This window comes from Lates calcarifer, linkage group LG15 (assembly GCF_001640805.2).
Source record: "Lates calcarifer isolate ASB-BC8 linkage group LG15, TLL_Latcal_v3, whole genome shotgun sequence".
NCBI lineage: Eukaryota > Metazoa > Chordata > Actinopteri > Centropomidae > Lates > Lates calcarifer.
In genome coordinates, this window is record NC_066847.1 from 12,641,312 (window position 1) to 12,661,616 (window position 20,305).

The following is a 20,305-nucleotide window of genomic DNA, read 5'->3' on the forward strand; positions in this document are numbered from 1 at the left end:
CTCTGTTTCAATCTTTTATTTTTTTAATGCAAGAAAAAGCAACAGACATTGAGGTATATTTCTAAAATTACACGATGAGGATTATTTTTGTGCAAATGCATAATAAAGTAAATAAAAACTGCATAGTTTAGAAATACATCTTTCTCTTGATAGGGAAAGCACTTAAAGACCAGACTGATGTGTAGAGAGTAACTTATGTGTGTGTGTGTTTGTGTGTGTGTGTGTCTGTGAGTCTGTGGCTGCAGGTGGGCTATCTGTATGACCGGCTGTTGATAGACTGCCTCATTCTCCACAGCAGGAGGAAAGGTTATCTCAGTGTGTGTGCGAGAGCGATGGAGAACGAGGGAGATGGAGTGTGTATGTGTTCCTTCCACAATGGATGAAAGGTTATCTTTTACACACACCATTTCTGTAGACTTAACCCCACCCTGTGAGGTCATGGCTCTGATGTCATATGGCTTAATTTTAGAAAGCTTGGCACATTGAGCGAACAATGTGTATAGTAATTCTATAGAGGTAAGGCCGCCAGCCAGCTGAGAAAACATCAAAGAGCATGAGGTGTGTGTGTGTGTGTGTGTGTGTGGGGCTTCAATGTTTCCCTCGTCCTCTGGTCCCCTGTCCAGCACTATGTGGTCTCAGGTGGTAAGAGTACTGCTTGGCTTGATCCACCACGTCAGTCAGGTGAACACAGTCTATACCGCTCACTGTAAAACAAGCACATAAAATTAACTTTGAGACTTTAACTTGATGAAGTGTGTATTTGTGTACTTTAACACACTTACACTGGCTCTGGGTGCGTAGCGGCATGTCCAGGAGCAGCTGAGACTGAGAGCCCCTAAATGAACGCCCTCGTCTGGCCATAGGGTTGCCTAAATGACAGTAAAGAAAAATGTTAAGATGATATCGCCACTGATTTTAGCAGTTACAGTACGTGAGCAATTCCTGAATTCAACCAGCTGGTGCTGCGCAACAAAGCTTGGGACACTCCTGTAACAGGTTGATCTGGTCAGATCACACACCCATAGTTGTACAAGGTGTTGTCTTTAAATTCTCATCTCATATTAGTGCTCATAACAAAGGCCCTATAGCTCAGTGGTTAGAGCACTGGTCTTGTAAACCAGGGGTCGCGAGTTCGAATCTCGCTGGGGCCTTGAAATGATTGTTTTTTTCTTTATCCTGAGTGATCACAAACAAACGCTTTAATTATTAAACCACTGCCAATGTATTAAGGGAAGTACTGGGCACTGATTTAAGATGCTTGCATGTATTCTACTAGAGCGAGTGTAAAAAATTTAACACTGTTTCACGTAGAGTTTGACCTGTAAAATGTATTTTATTCTGTGGCAGTACAATAGAATATGATCTGAAGTTTATCATGTTAGAGAGCTTAAACAAATGATCTCAGGAACTTGGTGCCTGTCTTATGTTATATAGACAGCGTCTAACATGTAAACTTCACCACTTCAATTTGTATGTGCAGTATGTGATTGTCTAGTGTGTCAGGACCACAGTGGGAATAAATAATTGGGCTTTATTGTGATTTGATGACATGTGTTTGCACTGCAGAGCAGAGTTATAGAAGTGATTTAATCGACACATCAATCAAACTTGCACACAGCGATTCTTCAACACATAGTTTTGTTATCTGTGATGCAAAAATAAATTTCTCTCTCACTCTGCTTGTTGCTACGAATAAATGAACAGATATTCAAGATAAAAATAATTAACAGTCAATTTAAAAAATGGTTTATGATGATTGAGTGAATGGTGTGAGCCAGTCCAGAGTTGTGTGTCAAATCTCTGTCTACTTCTCATAAAAAAATGAGGGCACAATTGAGAGAATGAGTCTCATGAAAGTGTGTGTGAAATGTGTGTGTGTGTGTGTGTGTGTGTGTGGCACCGTGTCAGGGCTTGTGTGTGTGTGTTCTGCAGATAGCTCTATGCAGTCGTCTGACATTCCCCCTGACAGCTCTGAACTTTTCACAGTGCCAGGACTGTCAGAGAGAGAGAGAGAGAAAGAGGGAGGTGAGGTGAGAAGGGGGAGGGGAAAACCACGTCAGAAGGTTGGGTTGGAGTGAGGAGTTTGGTGGGGGGGGGGTTTCTATCTGTCCATCTGTGAGCAGAGACGCCGTGTGTGCTTGTATGTTTTGGCGCAGCAAGGTTTCTGTCCGTCCTGCCATCATCACCTGGTGATGTGTGATGAAGGTCAGGCCTGTCTGAGGGGGCGAAACCCTACCAGGGGTTCAACACAGGAAAACGGGCTGATACTGTCCCGGTATGTGGATTGAAGCATCACCCAGACATTTACACGGGTTCCTTTCCTCAGAATTAGTCACTTACAGCGTCTTATACACAAGTATGACAACCAACCTGATTTCCAGCTTCAGCAACCAGACCTAAAAGCCTGTTGTAACTCAAAAGTTAGTTTCTAAACGTGCAGAAAGATATCCATATAAAGGGGTAAACCAGCTGAGTGACTCTCTCAACACCCTGGTGGTCCAGGTGTTTAAGGTGCTGACCATGAACTGCAAGGTCCCTGGTTCAAATCCAGCCAGATCCCTTTGATACATGTCACTCCCTCATCTCTGTTTGTCTTCGTGTCTGGTCACTGTTCAAATAAAACTATGAAAATGTTGATGATTAAAAATGCCACCCAAAAAAAGTGATTCATCACGGTGCTTTCACATTAGCGCCAGTGTCTCAAATTATGTTCTCTGGCTTCCATTTACTTCCACTGAAGCTCAGACAGACTCACAGGTCATAGCTCGCATTTGCTCAGTATTTGAGCCAAAAGAAATATTAATGCCCTGCAGTTGGGATTTGAAAAGTCTGTATTTTAGCAGTGTACCATAACTCTGATTGGTACAATATTACACTACCAGACTATTAACTGCGGCATCGCTCTCAAAGACACGTTGCTCAGTGATAATGCATTTCCTATGCTGTTGCCATGACATCGCATCCTCTTTTGGTTCAGGGCACTTTCATAGGACATAAAATAAAATGAGACCATTAATTTAAACGTGTTTGAGAAAGAGATAAATTCTGTTTATGTAATATTAGTCCAATCGTTCAGCAGGGGTGAATGGTTTGAGTGGTTTGAATGGTGTTCTCCACATGTGATGTTTTGTGCTTAAGTGGAATTTTGTTAATTTCGTTAATAAAAACTTGATGGCAAATTATCTCACCATATATACTTTGAAGCACGGAGCTCTTACTCGTAGACAGTTTAGCAGGTGGAGCTCTGACATCCATCTTCTTCCTGTTTTGGGCATGGTTTGACTCCACCTCTTCGCAGGCCTTCACCTCTCTCTGTCTGCGTGCGTGGAGCCTGGTGACACACACATACCCACGCAAGCACATACGCACGCACAACGTTCAATAAAAAAAATCACAGACAGCGTTCAAAGGTCCAAAAGCTGGCAAGTCCTCACACTAATACTCACCAAGCATAAACAAAGTAAACAGAGTTTATTCAGGGCGGTTAATAGGCAGCGCATACAGAATATAATTGTGAAGCTGAATGGAAACAGAGGGCCTCCTGCGGCGGACTGGCAGCGTCTAAGAGAAACGCTGAGTGTGTAAGAGGGAGAGAAAAGCAAAGAGAGGCTGCTGGTAGCTATTAGAGAAGCACGGTTGAACTTTTAGCCTCTTGTTAAACCATCATGAAAGCTCTAGATTATAGCCCGTCTGTCCCCTGCCTCCCTCTCTCACCCATCTCCCACGCTCCCCCCCCCACTGCTCAAGTGTTGATGGCATCCAGACCGAAGATGGGGCGGTGTTGCAGAGAGAGATGAGAACCGGTTCGCATGTGTGAGGGAGAGGGCACATGTGGGCACCACATGGTGCTGCCAGTCTCTCTCAGCCACAGGAGCTTCAGCTACCGAGCACCCCTCCAGGTACGAAAGCAAGATGCGACTCACCTTCGCCAGGCTCGCTGGATGATGCGTGCAGCCTCGTTCCTCCTCCTGCGCTGCTCTTTGTCGTGTCCCCTGTGTGTGCGTGTCGGGATCGGGGCATGTGTGCCAGTCTTTCTGGAGGGACTTTTGTGGTCCAAAGATGAACTGCTTCTTAACGAGGAAGTGTGAGTTTGGTCTTTGGTGGCAGCCCTGTCTGAAGTCTGCTCCTTGTGACTTCTGTGCTTTTGTGGAGAGGAGTGGATGTGAGTCTGCATACTCATGTGAAAGTCTCTCCTTTTCAGGGAGATGCATTCTCTGGAACCGGCCTCAGTTTGGTCCATAGAGGAGACACTCGTGGAAGGAGTGCTCATGATTGAGGACGGTCGTTCCCTGATTTTGGGAACGGAGGGGGGTCTGGGTTTCAGGCTGGGTGGCTGGCTGCAGCTGGCAGGAGAGAGAAGCTCCTTCAGCCTGGTGGTCTGAGGAGCACTGGGCACCGTGTCACCGGTAACGTGACTGTGGTCGCTTGCGGCCTCGGGAACCTCATGTGGTTCAGCTGCCTTACTTCTTCGGAAGGATCTGCTCTTGTGGGCTGGTGGAGTGGAATTAAAAGGCATTTTGATAAACAAATTTATCTCAGTTTCTAACGCTGAAGCAACCCATTAACACTCACAATTCAAACTGCAAGCTGCAACACAACAACTTCAAGGATCTCTGCATATTTGTACCTTTGTGTCTCTCCTCTTTGCTCTTTGTGCGTTCAGGTTTGGATGATTTCTTTGTTTCCACCACAGAGTCATTCATGGATAAGTCCTCCATGATGTTGACTAAGGGGAGCTTTTCCTGCTCTGCTCTTGCCAAAGAGACCTTGCGTTTCTCTGCGGCGGACACTGAAACCTGCTGCACAGCTTCTCTTCTCCGCTGTTCCTCTTCTCGTTTCCTAAACACAAAGAACAATCCAACCTGATCATTTCATTTGATTGTGTGTGATCTCAAAAAAGACGTATGTATCAATAAAACTGCAAGCTTAAAATACCAAGAAGTTGAAATCAATGTGCCCTCTTAAAACAAATTTACTTCTTGAAAGAATTGTGTAAGACAATAAAGGTGAGACTGGTGAGTAAATGACAAAAGGAGAACAAGCTAAAGGAGAAAGACAGGGGGAAGACGTATGTGTGTGCAGGGATGACAGAAAAAAAGATAGATATGGAGAGAGTGTGACTGTTCCTATAGGGGTGAGAGAGGGAGGACAGAGACAGATAATGGAGACAGAAACAGGAATGAGAGATGGACACAAAGCACATAAAGGTAAAATGCAAATGGTATTGTGTGACAAAGAGAGGGATGTTAATGAGTGCCTCAATGCACAGAAACAATGACTAAGGCTTCAGTATATGTGTGGCTCTCTGTATGTCATAGTTCACGTTAATATGTTTGTGTGTTTGTACGCTCGTCACTTACTTGGCTGCATCCTTGCGCAGCTGCTCGTGTCTCATGAGGAGCTGCTTTCTCTCCCTGAAGGCCTTGCGGACGGTGTAGCCCTTGTAGACAGCCTGGATGGAGGCAGCGGCGATGTCCTGGATGGCTGCTATGGAGAGAGCGCCGTGCTCCAGCATGAACTGAGTCACCTCACTGTGTCCCCCCAGCAGAGCGTAGTCCAGGGGGGTGTACCTGCTCGACAAAAAACACAACAATGGGTCATTCTTGGACCCGTTTCCCAACTTCTGCTCTACTGTTTCCTCTACTCTGCCATCTTTGTGAATGGCTCAGGCCTCACCTCTCCTCGGTGTGCTCCATGTGATTAGGAAAGGCATTGTAGCCCAGCAGCAGTTTCACAGCATCCAGGTAGCCATTGTTGCATGACCAGTGGAGAGCAGTCCGCCCCTGTGCACCCATAAACAAAAGCATCCATTCACAGTGTTGAAAGGACAGAACATCGACAGGAGTGTTGTTCCATGTGTGGACGTATGAGATGATCCTTACCTCCTTGTCCTGTATGTTTGGATCAGCGTTGTTCTCCATGAGAACAGCCATGCAGGTGATGTAGCCGCCATAAGCAGCGCACTGCAGAGGAGTGCGTCCTGCCTGGTCCTGGTCAAATATTTAGAAGTTAGTCACAGATCAATTAAAAGAGGAGGAAAGGATTTATGAGGTCAATCCTGATTTTATGTTTAATGCTTGTGCACCACACAGGAAGATTTCATTTCCACATTGTATTAGTGGTGGACAAACCTACAGTCCTGGATAGAAAGCTCCGAGGATGTAGCCAAAGCTTACCAGCTGTGTATCATAGCAAATATGAGTGTATATTCCAAAAACATGTCAATTTAATTGTAGTTTTTGCTAATATTTGCTGGAGTGTGCAGACAGATGCTAAGAACTTATCATTTCTGACTAAAGTGATTGGAAATGACTTCTCGGGTTTGCTACAACTGACTGATGTTGCATAATGAGATAAGATAAGATAATCCTTTATTAGTCCCACAGTGGGGAAAATGTTAGGGATATTTACTTGTGCTCTAAACAGGGATTGTGGTTGGGTTGCTAGAGCTGCACAGCAAAGAGAAACATGGGGATTGATTTGGAAAATGTTCACTAAGGAGAGTTTCTGTTGCTTTGCACTTGTATAACTGAGTATGTGTATTCATACCTGCACATTAGGACTAATCCCATTCTCCATCAGTATCTGGCAGACTTCAGCATTTCCTCCCAGGGCAGCCCAGTGCAGCGCAGTGTGACCGTCCACGTCTACCAGGTCCACATGTGCAGACCCTTATTCAGAACATTTACATTTCAGTTAAGGCATTTAACTGATGCACTTTAAGACTCAAATAATCATTGTTTCCTTCATCATGGAAAACAATAATGCAATGACTCTAGAATGGTCAGGTAAATATGAATGACAATGATAATGTGTAATTATTGGGACCATTATATGTACCAGTTACGCCCACCTTTGATAAGTGTGAGAATGACATCTCTGTGTCCCATCTCACAAGCGCGAAACAGCGGCGTGTGCTTCATCACGTCCAGAGAGTCGACCATCGCTCCCTTCTCCAACAGCAGCTTCACTGTGCTCACATGGCCTGACAGGGAGGCCGCATGGAGTGCTACGTGAACACACACACACACACACACTCTTACAAATATACACTGAGATAAGAATACAAGTCCCGAAGCCCTACTTGATGATAAACACCCTCAGGTCAACTGCTCCTCCCTCAACTGCTTCCCCTTTGTTCATTCATCCCTTTGACTGCAGGTCCTTTCCGGCTGTGGCTAAAGCCTGGTCAATGGAGGGTTAAACAGACAGAGAAATTTAATGAGGAATAATACACTTAAGCCTCCTCATGGCTACACCCCCTCCCCTCTCCAGTCCCCAGATGGTACAGACTAGAGTCAAGTGCATGGAAGTGATCTGGGCACCAGTCAGCTCCACTGCCCTTCACACCGTCTCATTAGCATGACTCAACCATCGCATGTTATGCATGCATAAACAATGACCGCCTGGCTGAGCAGAGGGGCTATCGCCATGGAGATTATATGTCCAAACAGCCCAGGGGGGTCAGAGCATGTCTGCATGTGTGTGTGTGCGTGTTTGTCAGAGGACAGTGCTGGCAGTGGTGGGAGTCTATTCAGCGAACTCACTCTGATTTTGCTGACAGTACCACTTCCCTCTCTCCCTCACTCTCACAGTCTCTCTAGCACCTTGGGGGGAATCCCCTGTGACATCATCATCATCATCATCATCATCATCCCTAGCCTAAAATGAGAGGGCAGGCCGCGCTCTGAAATGACAAACAGGATAAAGGTGTGTGTTTGTGTACGTGTACAGTTGTGTGACCAGAGTGGTTTAAGTCACCATGCCCTGGAGAGAGACAGAGGGCCGGGGTCCGAGCAGTTTCAAAGAACCTCGGTCCCTCCTCTTGTTTCTCAGGTGCTCACCAGTGCCTCCGTACTTGTCGGCCATGTTGATGTCAATGTGAGGGGTGAGGGCCAGCATGGTGCGGATGACATCATCACTGCCCTTCCCAGCGGCCCACATAAAGGCTGTCCGCCCCTCCAGATCAGGTTCATCCTTCACCGAGGGGTGTGACAGAAACACACCAACTGTCTCCTACACACACACACACACACACACACACACACACACACACACACACACACACACACACACACAGACAATTACATTTAGTATGTTTTTATTGGACGTTACGAGAAGGGAGACACTGAATCACACATCAAGGACGAGAATTACTGACCTTCTTAAAATCATTAGAAGCTCAGAGTCTTTACGTAACACCACAGTGTCAGAAGGATACACAACATACAGAATGAGACAGTGTGTGACTCACAGCATTGTTGCTCTGAGCTCCATAGTGCAGAGGTGTCGCTCCTTGGCTGTCTGAGGGAATAGTGCCTGAGGTGTTTCTCTCCAGCAGCAGGTGGACGATTTTGGCATGGCCTGAAAAACACATGTTTACATTAGTGAGGTGCCAGATAATGAGATAATGACAAGGATAAACGTAAGTAAGCAGCTGGGACAACTGCTCTGCTATGCTGTCCTACGAAGGCACTTTATAGTCTTACTTTACTGCTAACAGAACATGAGAGACCCCACATCAAGTCAACATAAGTCAACTGTCACTATTTGCTATGTTGTCACTAACAATTTCTCTTTGTGTGGTGCTATTTAAAAAACAGGTTTTAAGAACAAAACCCCAAAGAAATTACTCTTGCTTTTTGAATATGCTAGTGTGCTAACAATGACAATATCACAAGATGTTGATGCTAAGCAGGTATAATGTTCATGTTGGACTAAACGCAAAGTAGAGCTCAGGCTGATGGGAATACCTTTGGTTTTGCAGGTATTTGGTCATGTATTGGGCAAATTAAAATTTTGAGAAAACCTAAAAATGGACAAAGCATAATTTTATCAGAAGGGTAATAACTAGTATATTTTGGCTTTTACTCAGGTAACCTGTGTTATTTTGTTTTTGGGTACAAGGGACATAAATTACACATAGCCTGGAATCTTTCATTTCAGTGCTGCAGTAGGTCACATTCAGGATGTGTGTTCACTCACCGAGCAGAGCAGCCCAGTGCAGCGGTGTCCTGAAGAGGTTATCATAAGCTGTCACATTACAGCCCTCGTAAGATGTCAGCACCTCCACCACTGCCTCGTTACCGTCAGCAACAGCGAAGTGCAGGGGCGTCCGCCCCTCATAGTCCTGCCAGTTCAACAGAGACTCAGTGGGAGCTGCCTCCTGCACACACACACACACAAGACAACCACAAAAAAGAAAGAGAGATGTGCAGACTGACGGGTGAGGATAGAGGATGATGATAAATTCAGTTGTGTGCATGTGTGTGTTTTTGCACAGTGGTGTGTACCAGTATACAGCGGACAGTTTGTGTGGCACTGGGCTCCTGACTGTGTGCGGCCCAGTGCAGGGGGATCTTGCCCTCGCTGTCTGGGATGCCGATGTTGGAGTCATGCTTGATCAGGAGGCGAACGTGCTCTGGTCGGTTATAAAATGCAGACCAGTGTAGAGCAGTTTGCTTTAAAGAGAGACAGACAGAGATGATGAATGGAGCTGAAAACAGAGGGGGCTGTTGTAACACCAGGTTTCCATTTACGTTCACAAAATTACTCCACTATGAAAAAGGCCAGGAAATACGAAGGCAACGTGCTACACAAAGCTCATATTGAAGATCCAGCAGTGAGCTGAGATCATAACCCAGATACTGCCTCCATGACGGCTACTGAGCTATTCTGAGATTTGCTGAAACCACTGTCATCTGACACGATGATGCATATTGGATTATTACAAAACTAACTACTGATGTCAGATACACATCAGCTCCGAACAGACAGAGGAGACTGTGTGTTTGTGTGTTTGTGGTCTTATCAGCAGAACACAGGACAAAGCCACAGATTGTTAAATCGTTCACTGCTGTGTGAGTGTGCCTCTTGTGTGTAAATTTTTGCTGTTTCTAGTGAACTATTTTCAGTCAGTCAGTTATCTGTTTTCAGGTTATTGGTCACACGCCCAGACTGACTGGCTTCTGTCGCGAAGACAAACAATCTTCCAAAAAACGTTTGTGTATTTTTGTACAGCAGCACCTTGTTCTTGTCTTGTGTGTCAACCTCTCCGGGTCCGATGTGTTTGAGCAGCAGGGCGAGGGCTTTCGGGGATGGGTGTCGTGTGGCCAAGTGGAGCGGGGTCATTTCCTCTAAATCTTTCTGCAGCCAGTTCGCACGCCTGGACAGCAGCAGCTTCAGGAAACGCACATTGCCCTGAAACACACACACACACACACATACACAAACACATTAAAAACTGTGCTAAAAAGTAGCTCAGAAATCACAGATTCTCCTCAGTATTAGTCATGAACCAGCAGCAATGACACACACACTCCCACCTACGCAGACTCCCCAAGCTTTTAGCAGTGTCTGGTTCAATCCGCAGGTCATCCATCTTCGTTCCCTCCTCCTGCCTCTCTGCTCAGCGTGTGAGATGAGCTGTTAAACAGTAAACAGCAGCTCTCTACCTGTCGTCCCCTCCACATTGTCATCATCATCATCCTTGGTTTTGGTCCCTCACCACCAGCAGCTGGGTGATGTATTGTGCAACAGCTGTCAGAGGATGGCGGTGTGTGTGTGTGTGTCCATGTGTCCATGTGTCCATGCGGGCATGACCATGTACACGTATGAGTGTGTTTTGTATATTTGCCATCCTGTGACCACAACGCCACAGTCTGACAGATCTATCTTGTGTGTGAGCATGCATCTAGACTGCGAGTGTGTGTGTGTGTGTGTGTGTGTGTGTATGTGTTCCAGTCCTCCCTATTCTCAGTCCAATTAGATCGGTAATCCCTGGCCTCTCTCGCTGTCTCAGCCACTTATTGATCAGATGTCAAAGAGACAGGGCTTCCCATCACTAGCATCCCCCAACACACACACACACACACACACACACACACACACACACACACAGACACTCCCCATCTATGAGACAGATCCCAATAACCTATTACCTCCCTCCTTTCTTCAATGATATGATGATCCTGTACCAGTACACTCCCATTCAAGAGGACACGATAAATAACTGAGTTGTAAAGAGATATTATTAGTAACACATCCCACTGTTCTCCTGCTATATCCCTCTAGAGAGAGCAGATCAGCCTGTCTAGAGATGCTCTCATTAATATTGTCTCCTCTGACAGGTCCTATGTTTAGACTTGAGTGAAAACTACATTAAAGCTCCTCTTCTTTCATAAGTTTCAGTGCTTAAAATGCTGTGAAACATGACTCTCTCCCAGCAGAATAATTCTTTATTCATAAGAGTGTGTGTGAGTGAAAGTCATAGCTTCAGTGTTTGAGTGACAGGATAATAAATCTGTTGATTCTCTTCACTACAAGCCCTAAGGCCATAACTACAACCACTAGGGGGCACTGGCTTCCCACTGGAGCTTATGTCCTGTCAAAATTTCTCTTTACCATTAAACCTGTGTAACATCAGACCTAGTCTTCATGTTCATTCCACCTTTACAAATCCACCCACATCCATTTTTGTGAATTAACTGTTAACTTAATGCCATAAAAAGGGGGCTACTACAGGTATAATAGTCAGCATGTGTGGGTTTTTGTTGTTGTTTTTTATTAAGCCTGTACCTTCTGTGCGGCGAGGTGCAGAGCGGTGCGCTGGCTGTGGTCCGTCTTGTTGACTGAGGCTCCGGCCTTCAACAGAATCTCTGCGCAATCCAGGCGGTCAGCCAGCACACAGTACATCAAAGGGGTCCGGCCAAACTGGTCCTCGCGGTCCCGCAGTGAGGGCTCTGCTACATGCACACGCACACACACACAAAGCACAGTTGCAGATTTAAGTCAGAGGCAGTGTGTCAACTGAAACAAAGATTTTGATCAGTATGTGTTGAATTTTCATTTAAACATAACATTTATGTTCTGTTTTTAAATGGCACCTACTTGTACTCAAAATGCAGTCGATTTAATAGGACTTTGACTTCTCTAGATTAATTAATGTACTGGAGCAGCTGGAAGTAAGGAAGTACTGTAACACCGTTAACCTGGAAGATCATGTTGTCTACTTGTAAGAAGAATTTGCAATGATCAAGTGATGTATTTTTGCCAGATGTTTCTATTCTATGCCAGAATAAGAATCCATTCTCTACATATTCATTATTAAATAACAATGTTGCTAAATAGCCAGGTAATGCCAGCACTTCTGCAGGGGGGGGCATCCTTTAGCTGAAGGACCATGGTTCCAGCTTCCATGCTGATGAGCACCTGCTCTGTTGCAGTTTGTCTGTGCAAAGCCCAAAACTCCAACCAGCTGCTGCAACCAAACCCTCCACACTGACCTTTCTGCAGATGGGCTGAATGCACTGAAACCTTCCTTACAGAAATCAATAAAGCAACACATTACTACATATTAATATGGACTGAACCTGTGCGCTCGAGGTGTCTTGGTGGACCAGTGGTTAAGATGAATATTATAAAATCATAACAAATCAGCCTAAATTCTTGATACAGGTGAGATAGTGAATGAATCTGTATTGTTTTTCAGGAGCTGATTACTCTTGTGCATCCTACCTGTGATGAGTTTGACGAGGGCGCTCCTGTCTCCGTTGACGGCTGCAGCATGAACCTGGGAGCCCAGAGAGGCAGGTCCCGGGCCAGTTGTCGCTGAGGCCTGCAACACAAACACACTGAAGGTCACAATTCAACCTGCAGCAACACACACTCAGCTTACTTATCGCGTTTTTAATACAGTGACATTAAGCCGAGTCTAGACAGTTTCCTTTCCATTCATTTAGCTACAAGCAGACCCCACAAATGGACAGAGCTACAATTAAGTAGTTCATGAATAATAGTACATTACAGGCTATAATAAAGGATTTAAAGGATATTCCCTATGAAATAGATTAATCTGGAAATCTCAAAATCATTTCCAGTCCCCACAACAAAAAAAAAACTAAATTAAAAGAACTATTAACTGTGCCACATCCACAGACCCCAATTTTAATTTTGCCAAATAGTGTCAATAAAGACCTTAAGCTGCAGCTTCTGTTAACAGATAAGACAAATAAAAAATTATTATTCTTAACATTGATCATATTTCAGCCAGTTAAAACACCTGAAGCTCTGTTAGCAGTAAGCTACAAAATAAAACAGATACTTTCTGATAACATAATAAGTGAGTTAATGTTTCCTGACAGTAGGGAATGTGTGTGTGTGTGTGTGTATGTGTGTGTGTGTGTCTTCTCCTGCTGAGGGGGTTAAATCTCTTCCTGGCCCCACTTAACCAGAGCCCAGTGAAAGCTGGGTAATCTGCAGACAGGAAGCATCTGGGGAGGGGGAGACCCTGTGTGAGCGTGTAAGAGGGGGGTCTCTCTTCATGTCTTATTCATGTCTCATTAATACTGCAGCATGCCTTGCCCTGTGTGTGCGGGGCGTGCGTGTGTGCGTGGGTTTAGAGATGTGGGACAAACCCTGCGGGGCACAACACAGAAATCAATTATTGCCCCTAAACACATAAACGCTGGAGGCACAAACTCCACACCACATTCTGAGATTTCTCCAAGACATTTTCATTAACGGTCACACAAACAGATCTGATTCACTTCTTATGAAACTTACCTTATAAAGAGGTTTTATACAATATAACAGGGAGGAATTATTGATAAAGAATAGGCAAGTTGATTACTTCAGATCCACTTTTGAGAACTTCTTAACTCTTGGTAGGAAACTGAGCGATCTGAGGGCAGGAGGAAATACTCCGGTGTCTTCTATCCTCCCTTCTCATCCCCCCTCTCTCCCTCCCCACCGTCACCTCATAAAGAGTGCTCCTGTAGACACTGCGTGCAGCATGGCAATTACCCATCATACTCGCTGCTTTTCTCACGCTCTGCCAAGTAGTGGCGGACACTTAATGCAGGTTAGTTACTACATTTACTGCAAAGTAGGTCTATGTGTTGCATGAAAGGAGGGTGGGGGGGAAAGACAGTAGGTGCTGCACTCAAAGGTGTGTGTGTGTGTGTGTGTGAGTGTGAGTGTGTGTGCATGTTTGGCACATGTGCCACGTCATGGGAAATGATTTTCCGTGAGAGAGAGTTTTTATAGGGGCTTTACCAAAATCAACCACAAACATCTCTAAACATCTCTAATTTACAGTGATTACTCAGTCAGTAATGCACATGCACGCGTACAAACACACACAGTCTGCAAATACTAATATCTAACACATGCAGCTATAAGAGAGATGCCACTGCTGCACGTCAGAAAGAGTAATATCGTGTCTGAAGTTAACATCCTGTTACGCAGAGAACTAAATCAGACAGATATTTGTTGTGCTACTTTTCAATCATGTCTGCAACTTATTCCAAACTTTTCCTTTACTTTTGTTGACTCATTTTGATCTTTTTCTGCATTTTTGGAGTCAATATGCAGGCCCCCAGCTGCCCTGATAAAAATATGAATTGATTTATGAATAATCTTGGATGCAGAAAAAAAATTTATAATTTGGCCAAACACTGACAGGGAGGGACACGGGTCGATATTTGAACCTGTGTGAGGGACATTCATATCGCTGAGAGCAGGCAATTAGAGTTTCATGAGGACCCGAGTGTTTTGGAAACACCTACAGTGCATCCAAATTTGGCAAAAAAGGCTTTTGCGATGCTGCGTCTGAAATCAAACAAAGGAGGGTGTAAAAACAACACCAGGTCCCGTTGAGAGGTGTGGAGTGGTCTCATTTAGCCATTCATATGTGTTCCTCAGGGAGCACTCCACTTGTTAATATGAAGACAATAACTCAGAGAAATCCATTGATCACGGTCTGAGGTCCAGACCAAGTGATTGTACATCTGTATAAGTATTGATTCATGCTGATGCTGACATTATTTAGTCTTTATTCATATTCGGCCTCAAATAACCGCAGTGAGTTTAACAAAGAACCTAGACACTCCTACGAAACCTTTCAGCAACACTACAGGAGTGCTGTGAATACACACACTGTTGCCTCCTGACACACACACACACACACACACACACACACACACCAGTTACAGCACACGTGCTGTAACTAACACTTCAATTGATGCTATTGAGACAGACAGGTAAAGAAACCAGGGAGTCAAAGTGTGTGTGTGTGTGTGTGTGTGTGTTTGTCTATATGCTTCTCTAGCCGTCTGTCACTGTGAAGGTGTCTGCTTTTGATAGACGACATAGCTAGAGCATGCTGGGTAAGCAGTGGGGAACAGAGCCTGAGCCTGTGGCCTTTATATCAATTCTAGACAAGCGCACACACACACACATGCATATACACACACATTTTCTATATAAGCATGTTTTTATGCCATTTATATAGTTGTAACAGAGTGTGTTTAGGGTCTTAGTCAACATGGGGTTATTACAGTTGCCTGTGCCACCTACATGTCTGTGTGTGTGTCTGTGTGTGAGTGTGTGTTATCAATGTCTCAGATAGGAGATAGAGGCTGCAGGGATCGGTCCCTGGTTTTTGACTGACAGGTAAAGAGGTGGGAGGAAGGATAATATCAGCCCACAGGGATGCCCAATCTGTAAAGCCCTATTTCTGGGGGACTTCCTGGTTCCCCAAGGACCAATGAGCTGGCTCCCTCAGCTGGGGGCCGAGTCCTGGGGCACAGCGGGGCCAATCAGCAGGGGGGGAGAAGGCTGAGTGACACATAGATCTGCTAATTTACATCATTACCACAATGCATCTTGACAAATGAGCCCCCAGGGTGTGAGCCAATCACCTGGGAGAGTAATGCAATTAGGCGGGACCACAGCTGTCAATCTCACAGCCACGGGGGTCAGGTAGTGACGCCTGTGGCTAAAACACCCCTGCCTGCTGCCTGTCGTTCACACACACACACACACACACACACACACACACACACACACACACGCACACACACATCTATATATGCACACATCTATATATGCACACGTATATAGACATATAGAGAAGAAACACACAAATCAGTTATGCAGATGTGAAATGTAGGGTGTATGAGTGAGTGTGTGTGTGTGTATGTGTGTGTGTAGAGTAGGAGACACAGTAGAGGTAGGTATCTCTCTCCTGGAGGGTAGGGTGGAGGGTAGGAGGTGGTGTGTGTGACTGCTCGGGGGACACAGAGATTGACTCACATCCTCCGAGGACTTGCACCTGAGCGCAAGTGTTTGCGTAACCTCATACATCTAGGTGTGTGTTTGTGTGTGTTTACATTTGCCCATGTGTTTTCGCCCGCTGGGGCATAGCGTTGTTTATGCTCCGAGTTCTGCGCTCTGTGCAAAGACTGTGACAACAAAAGGGTGGAAGAGGGAGGAACCATAGGGGAGCTAAAACTGGTGCAGAATAGCCCTGCATTTGACTAGCATGTAAGCGAGCGCTGCTGGTAATGAGGCTTATCTTAGTCTCATTAGGTGTAGTGATATCATACCGGAGCACTCCACTGAGTCGATAGGGTTCTGCTCAGCATGTCGTTAATGTTTGTGTTGTCTGTGTGTGTGTGTGTGTGTGTGTGTGTGTGTGTGTGTGTGTGGGCTGGTCGATGCTGCTGTGACTGGCAGACTGTCAGCCGGTGCTGGAGATTAATCAGAGGCACTAATAACACAGAGGCTCTGTCTCAAAACACTTTTGCTTACCCCTTCATGAGTTCAGTACCAAACAGGAGGACGAGTGCAAGAGTTTACAACGAAACACTCCCTTAAACAACCATGCAAGTTCTGCAGCGGTGAGCAGATACAGTTCCTGTCACCCTTGTGTGTGTGTGTGTGTGTGTGATTCAGCTGCTGCTGAAGAAACTCTAAGAATTAGGGGGAGCTGTGTGTTTTGTGTCATCCCATTATATCGCTAATGAGCCGCCCTCAGGAGGGAGGGGGAGAGAGAAAGAGACAGCAAGGCGGACAGAAAAAGACAGACGAAGAAAAAAGAGTGAGAGAGAGGAGAGAGGCAGAGAATGAGAAGGAGGGGGGGAGGGAGATGGAGAGACACCAGCTCGGGGACTTTTGCCTCTTCTCCCCTCCATTCCCTTTTCCCCACACCTCTGAGTCTAATTGGACTAAAACTGTGATCTAATTAAATGTCCAATTAAAGTGCAGAGAGCAATGTGCCCATCGGCGAATCAGAGTACAGGGACATAATCAGCTGGAAAAACAAACAAAAAAATCGATGGGAGAGATGCAAAATGGGAAAAGATGGAGAAAACAGAAAAGGGAGGAGAGGATAAAATAGGGTGAGGATGGTCAGATTAAATCAGAGTGCAGGGAGAGTGGGATGGTTGTGTACTGCATGTCATGTGATAAGACACTGCATTACAGCTTCATAAAATATACTGCATGTATATATACTATATGTTACTGGTCAAAAAGCTACACATAGAGAGATTTGCCTTGCATCTACATACAAGAAAATACAGCTGATTTTGACAGGAGACATTCGAAGAAGACATTATCATGCTGTGCTTCAACTTTGTTGATCTATAAAGAAGTGAAATACTAATCAAGACTTCCTAAAAGGGGAGGGTTTTCTATCTTTTCTCTATTTCATTGTAAAATGAACATCTCTGTTTGCACACAACGCACACAATTTGAAGAAATCACATTTGGCCCAAGTAATTTCAAATGCATCTGCCATTACTTATAGAAATATTTATGGACTTAAGAACTAGTTTATCCAAAGAAAATCATTACATTAATCAGTAATGAAATAAAGGATTAGAGCATGCATTAGACTTAAACTTCTGAGCTTTTTGGCTCCAGTCATCTCATTTTTCATTTTCAGCAATGAAAGTTTCTGATGAAATGATATGCTTCCAAATCAGAATAAAAGCCTTTATATGAACGTTAAACAAAAAAAACAACCAGAACAACATTTCAGGTCCATATTCACTACTTAATTCATAAGGAACTGTTTAGAGTGTATCTCTGTTGTTCATTGCAATCAGCAACTGTAGCTTCACTTAATTATCGCACCAGTACAAAGAAAACAATGTAATTTTTCTACAGTCATCAGATCTATCTTACTCGTTCTAGTGCTTCTATCCAGTTTGAAATTTTACTACATATATATACATAATATATCCATACTGAAATGCAGCAATATTGCTCAACAAACATTATAACCTAATAAATGTGTTTGTGTTTTTCATCTTTTATCTTTAGAATCATGTTGTGTTTTATTTTTACTTGTGATTTACAACTTGTCTAAATTAAAAACAAAAGTGATTTCTGAAATACTTGAGAATTGCACCAAAATGATTTGTTCCAGTTTGAATTCACATAACCATAAACTTTGATGCAATAACTCAACAAGTGATTTTTCATACCTCAGCAGCTATGATGATATAAATCAATACCTGAGGGAGATTACCTAGTTATTGTGATGTTTATTTTGTTTATGCTTCTTTGTATTAACAACTAAAGAAGGACACTGTGCTCCTCTTTCTCTCCATCACTGATCTTCAGACACACAGAGAGAGAAATCTTTCTCTGACTCCATCTGTGAGTTGCATACACACTGTGAACCCCCTATGGACAGCTTTAGCCCATAAAATATTAATGCTGGGATTCAATTCAACATTCCACCTTAATCTCCTTAACAATTAGGCTGTTAAAGCTCACACAAATACACTTGTTACACATAGTCTCAATGGTCTTGACCCTTGAGAGAGAATTAGAAACCTGTAGTGCAGGGGAGACACCAAAGTAACCAACAGATACACCCAGTAACTACAGAAAATAAAACTCTTCTGGGATTTATAACCCTAAATTAAATCGGGGTAGCTGCTCTCTGTGTTCTGGATTCTTACCATGGCTGCGTTGAGGGGGACACTTCAGCAGATGTTTCCCAGTTCAGTGCATCCTTGGTGGGTGTGGATGCTCGTCCAGGTCCCCTACCTGCCCTGATCCTGGCTCCTGCCAGGGCAGAGAAAGAGGATCACTCACATACTGAGACCAGCCCACCTGTTCACACAAATAACTGCCAGCATAATACTGCTACTGTACTGATCACAGACAGAGGGAGGATTCCTCAGGGTGACAGATTGTTTTTGCTGTCAGTCTAATCTAATCTAATCTGATGATGTGCAACAATCTTTTGTTTAAATAATAGACTTTGGTTTGAACTGTTGAGCCTGTGTTTGTTTAAGCAGCAACTAAACAATGCTGGAAAGTAACTAAGGACATTTACTCAAGTACTTAAGCACAGCTTGTTGTTACTTGCACTTTACTTGAGTATTTCCAATTTATGCTACTTTATACTTGTACTCCACAACATTTCAGAGGGAAATATTGTACTTTTTGCTGTACTTCATTTATCTGACAACTGTAGTACTTTGATTTTACACTGAAAACATACAGTGTAATTATCTTATAAAATATGATGCATCATCATATATTATAGGCCCTGCACACCCACATAGGTGTTTTCAGTTATGTTTGATGCTGACTGGATCAAGTGAGGATGGAGCTGTGGGAAGCTCCTCAGTAAGAATGATTACGTTGTAACTTGCCCTGCAACAAAACTAACAGGAAATTTACTAAAAAGGCCTTTTGTGCATATGATCTCTAAACAATGTCTTTCAGGGCCTCAGGGGATCCTTAATTTAACACTCTAAAAGGGACCATTATGCATAAGATAAGATAAGATAATCCTTTATTAGTCCCACAATGGGGAAATTTACAATGAGCATTTCAACTTGGAATACTTTATTCTACAGGTGATAGATTTACTCAAGTAGAATTTTGAATGCATGGCTTTTACTTGTAACGGGGTATTTTAAGAGTGTGATACTGGTACTTGAACTTAAGTAAAGGATCTGAGTATCTCTTCCACCACTGCAGTAAACACACAGCCTTGCTGTATTTGGAGATAAAATGGATTTTGGAGAGTTGTGCATCTAAAAGTTCTCTAACTCAGATTTTGTGCAACAAAGGATGTTTTTACTCAGAGCCATGAAATGCATTGCTAGACGGTGAAAACAAGTCGAGGAGAGTATTACAAAAAGTGAATCATAATGATGCAACTCCCCCCTGTTCAAGAGAAATCAGTTATTCATAAGCGAAGTAGAGAAGAACAGAGTGTGACATTGAATAGACTGAGTACAACGTTAATGCTATAGTATTTTAACAAAATCTTCCCTCCACTCCTCCTTCGTCGGTGTTATATTTACCGTTTGATTTTCTTCCCTCTCAGATGAAAATCTTTGCAAAGTTTTCTTCCAAGGCGTCCCGTTGAATCCCCACCGTCTGGGAAACAAAATACTACAACTCCCATCACGGTTGTACAGCAAGAAAACGCCATCTTTTGAGTTTTACCTATCGTCCGGCTGAGCCGTTTATCCGACTTCTAAAACTA

General features: G+C 44.0%; 1 protein-coding gene and 1 non-coding gene across 3 annotated transcripts; one reads left to right on the top strand and one right to left on the bottom strand.

Annotated features, from left to right (window-relative positions):
* Position 1: 1 nt before the first annotated feature.
* invs (inversin) lies at positions 2 to 20,247 on the bottom strand. Of its 2 annotated transcripts, none has more exons than XM_018686156.2 (19): positions 20,121 to 20,247; positions 18,759 to 18,864; positions 12,517 to 12,616; positions 11,578 to 11,741; positions 10,027 to 10,200; positions 9,294 to 9,461; positions 8,986 to 9,166; positions 8,255 to 8,364; positions 7,845 to 8,016; positions 6,854 to 7,009; positions 6,550 to 6,671; positions 5,883 to 5,990; positions 5,677 to 5,783; positions 5,361 to 5,570; positions 4,628 to 4,839; positions 3,924 to 4,491; positions 3,189 to 3,331; positions 783 to 869; positions 2 to 704 (listed from the first exon to the last, which is right to left on the bottom strand). In XM_018686156.2, exons 2-19 carry the CDS (start codon positions 18,759 to 18,761, stop codon positions 589 to 591), a joined length of 2,901 nt encoding a protein of 966 aa, XP_018541672.1. In that variant the 5' UTR covers positions 18,762 to 18,864; positions 20,121 to 20,247; the 3' UTR covers positions 2 to 588. The 2 variants fall into 2 exon arrangements, with proteins under 2 accessions (XP_018541672.1, XP_018541671.1); XM_018686155.2 differs by having other exon boundaries at positions 11,578 to 11,744.
* Positions 1,079 to 1,151, top strand: trnat-ugu (transfer RNA threonine (anticodon UGU)). Its single transcript has one exon. It is a non-coding gene; the product is annotated as a tRNA-Thr (tRNA).
* Positions 20,248 to 20,305: the final 58 nt, after the last annotated feature.

What these genes read in the sequence shown, in the direction of transcription:
- invs (XM_018686155.2), bottom strand. An exon ending in GAGCTCAGAGCAACAATGCT is followed by an intron (nt 8,017 to 8,254) that starts GTGAGTCACACA and finishes GTGTGTGTGTAG; the next exon opens with GAGACAGTTGGTGTGTTTCT. An exon ending in CGTGCTTCAAAGTATATATG is followed by an intron (nt 870 to 3,188) that starts GTGAGATAATTT and finishes ACTGTCATTTAG; the next exon opens with GCAACCCTATGGCCAGACGA.